The sequence below is a fragment of the Rattus norvegicus genome, chromosome 3, assembly GCF_036323735.1.
Source record: "Rattus norvegicus strain BN/NHsdMcwi chromosome 3, GRCr8, whole genome shotgun sequence".
Classification (NCBI taxonomy): domain Eukaryota; kingdom Metazoa; phylum Chordata; class Mammalia; order Rodentia; family Muridae; genus Rattus; species Rattus norvegicus.
Genome location: NC_086021.1, coordinates 92,453,574 through 92,455,720, shown reverse-complemented (window position 1 = coordinate 92,455,720; position 2,147 = coordinate 92,453,574). Strand labels below are relative to the sequence as shown.

General features: G+C 32.6%; 1 protein-coding gene across 1 annotated transcript; it reads left to right on the top strand.

The window, feature by feature from the left end:
- The first annotated feature begins 254 nt into the window (after positions 1-254).
- On the top strand, positions 255-1,196 carry Or8h7 (olfactory receptor family 8 subfamily H member 7). The gene has a single exon (NM_001000319.1). It carries the CDS (start codon positions 255-257, stop codon positions 1,194-1,196), a length of 942 nt encoding a protein of 313 aa, NP_001000319.1.
- Positions 1,197-2,147: the final 951 nt, after the last annotated feature.

Sequence of the window (2,147 nt, the reverse complement as noted above, 5' to 3'; positions counted from 1 at the left end):
ATAATTTTAGAAGACATTGATTTTCAATTTTCAGGAAGTATAAACGTCTTGCCACACTTCAAGGTTATTTATCTTGGAAAAACGTAATATATTGCTAACCATGAAAAATTTATTTGTAATCACAATCAATTGAAATTAAAGAATAAGTAATTGAAGGTAAACTTATTTTAAAGTTTTGTTTACATATAGATAAATACATTTCTGAAATTCAGGCTAAATATGGTTTTTATCCTCTTATTTTAGAACTGCTCACTATGAATGCCTGGAATCATACAACTGAAACTGAATTCATCCTTATGGGACTGACAGATTCCAAGGAGGTCCAGCTGGTCCTCTCTGTGCTGTTTCTCCTGATATACATGCTCACTGTGTTAGGGAACATAGGCATGATACTGATCATTCATCTAGATGTTCAACTTCACACTCCAATGTACTTTTTCCTCACCCACTTGTCTTTCCTTGACCTCAGTTATTCAACTGTCATCACCCCTAAAACCTTGCAGAATCTGTTGACCTCCATAAAGAATATTTCCTTCATGGGATGTTTCACGCAATTGTATTTCTTTGTCCTCTTGGCAGCTACTGAATGTTTTATACTCTCCTCAATGGCCTATGACCGCTATGTAGCTATCTGCAACCCTCTACACTACCCAGCTATTATGTCCCCAAGGCGCTGCCATGCTCTCATCACTGTGTCCTATATGATTGGAGCTTTGGATTCCTCTGTCACTGTATTTTGCTTAAGCACACTGGATTTTTGCAATTCCAAGGTAATTCATCATTTCTTTTGTGACACATTCCCCATTTTAGCTCTGTCCTGCAGTGATACCTATGGTGCAGAAGCTACTATATTCTATTTAGCTGGTTCTACTTTATTGCTGTCCCTCATCATAATATCCTCATCCTATGTGTCTGTTCTCTCTACAATTTTGAAGATAAATTCTTCTTCAGGTAAGCACAAAGCATTCTCCACTTGTGCCTCACATCTCCTAGGGGTCACTGTTTTTTATGGTACAATGATCTTTACTTATTTAAAGCCAAGTAAGTCCTACTCTTTGGGAAAAGATCAAGTAGCTTCTGTTTTCTATACTGTTGTGGTCCCCATGCTGAACCCACTTATTTATAGTCTCAGAAACAAAGAAGTGAAAAGTGCTGCCATAAGAGTTGTGAAGAAGAGAGAGTACACCCAGAAATAAAAATAATATTGTTGCTAAATATTTAAATTCTTTTTTCTATTTAGTGTTTCTTCTGCTTCTCTTTTGTCACAAAAGTGACAGACTTGTTTCTCCTTTTAACTTGTGTGAAGATTCCCTTACAAAAATGTAGTTTGGGCATATTTCAGAATGGGACTTTAAAAGTCTATGTCATAACTGGAAATTAAGCCATGCACTTTAAATTCTTCCTTTAAATACTTGTGTTCATCAGGATAAATAGCAAGTAATATCATACATACCTGTGTGTAATTCTTAAGCTAATATAGAATTTAACTCACTACAAATGCCATTTATTCATGTTAGGACACATAATTGTGTCACATTAACATTTCTAAAACACCTTTTTTTAAAAATATGAAATAATACTATCTGTAGCAAGTGGATAAAATATAAATGTCAATTTGGTCCTTTCACAAAGTAAATAATAAGTTTTTGTAAATGTGATAACAAAATTGATATAACATATTGAAGAAATTCAAAGTCTCTGTTGATTCTAATTTAAATATACTGCAAAATACTTATGCATAATATGCTTATAGGTATTCACAAATACTTAACTATTGTTAGTTAATTTAATCACAATTAAATAGGTTGAAAGAAATAAATCAATAGTTCTGAAATTCAAACTTCTGTTAAATTAGTGAAGAAAACTAAATTATAGGAAAATGGAATATTTTAATATTAGTGACAATATGGAAAATAATTAAAGTCATTAAAGAAAAGAAACTCATAATTATTAATATCTGTGCCCATGTTCTTCTCAACAGTTTCATTGTACATCTGAAATTGTATGACAAAAGCACTAAGTGCACGTTTCCCCTACATTTTCTTTTGCAACTTTATTCACTTACTTAAAAGTCTAAAAGTTAACCATATTTGCCACTAGAAGTTGTGAGTTGAATGTATTCTCATCTTGTGGATAAGACTTTACTT

Excerpts from the sequence above, each read along its gene's own strand:
- Or8h7 (NM_001000319.1), top strand. The coding sequence starts at position 255 with ATGAATGCCTGGAATCATACAACTGAAACTGAATTCATCCTTATGGGA.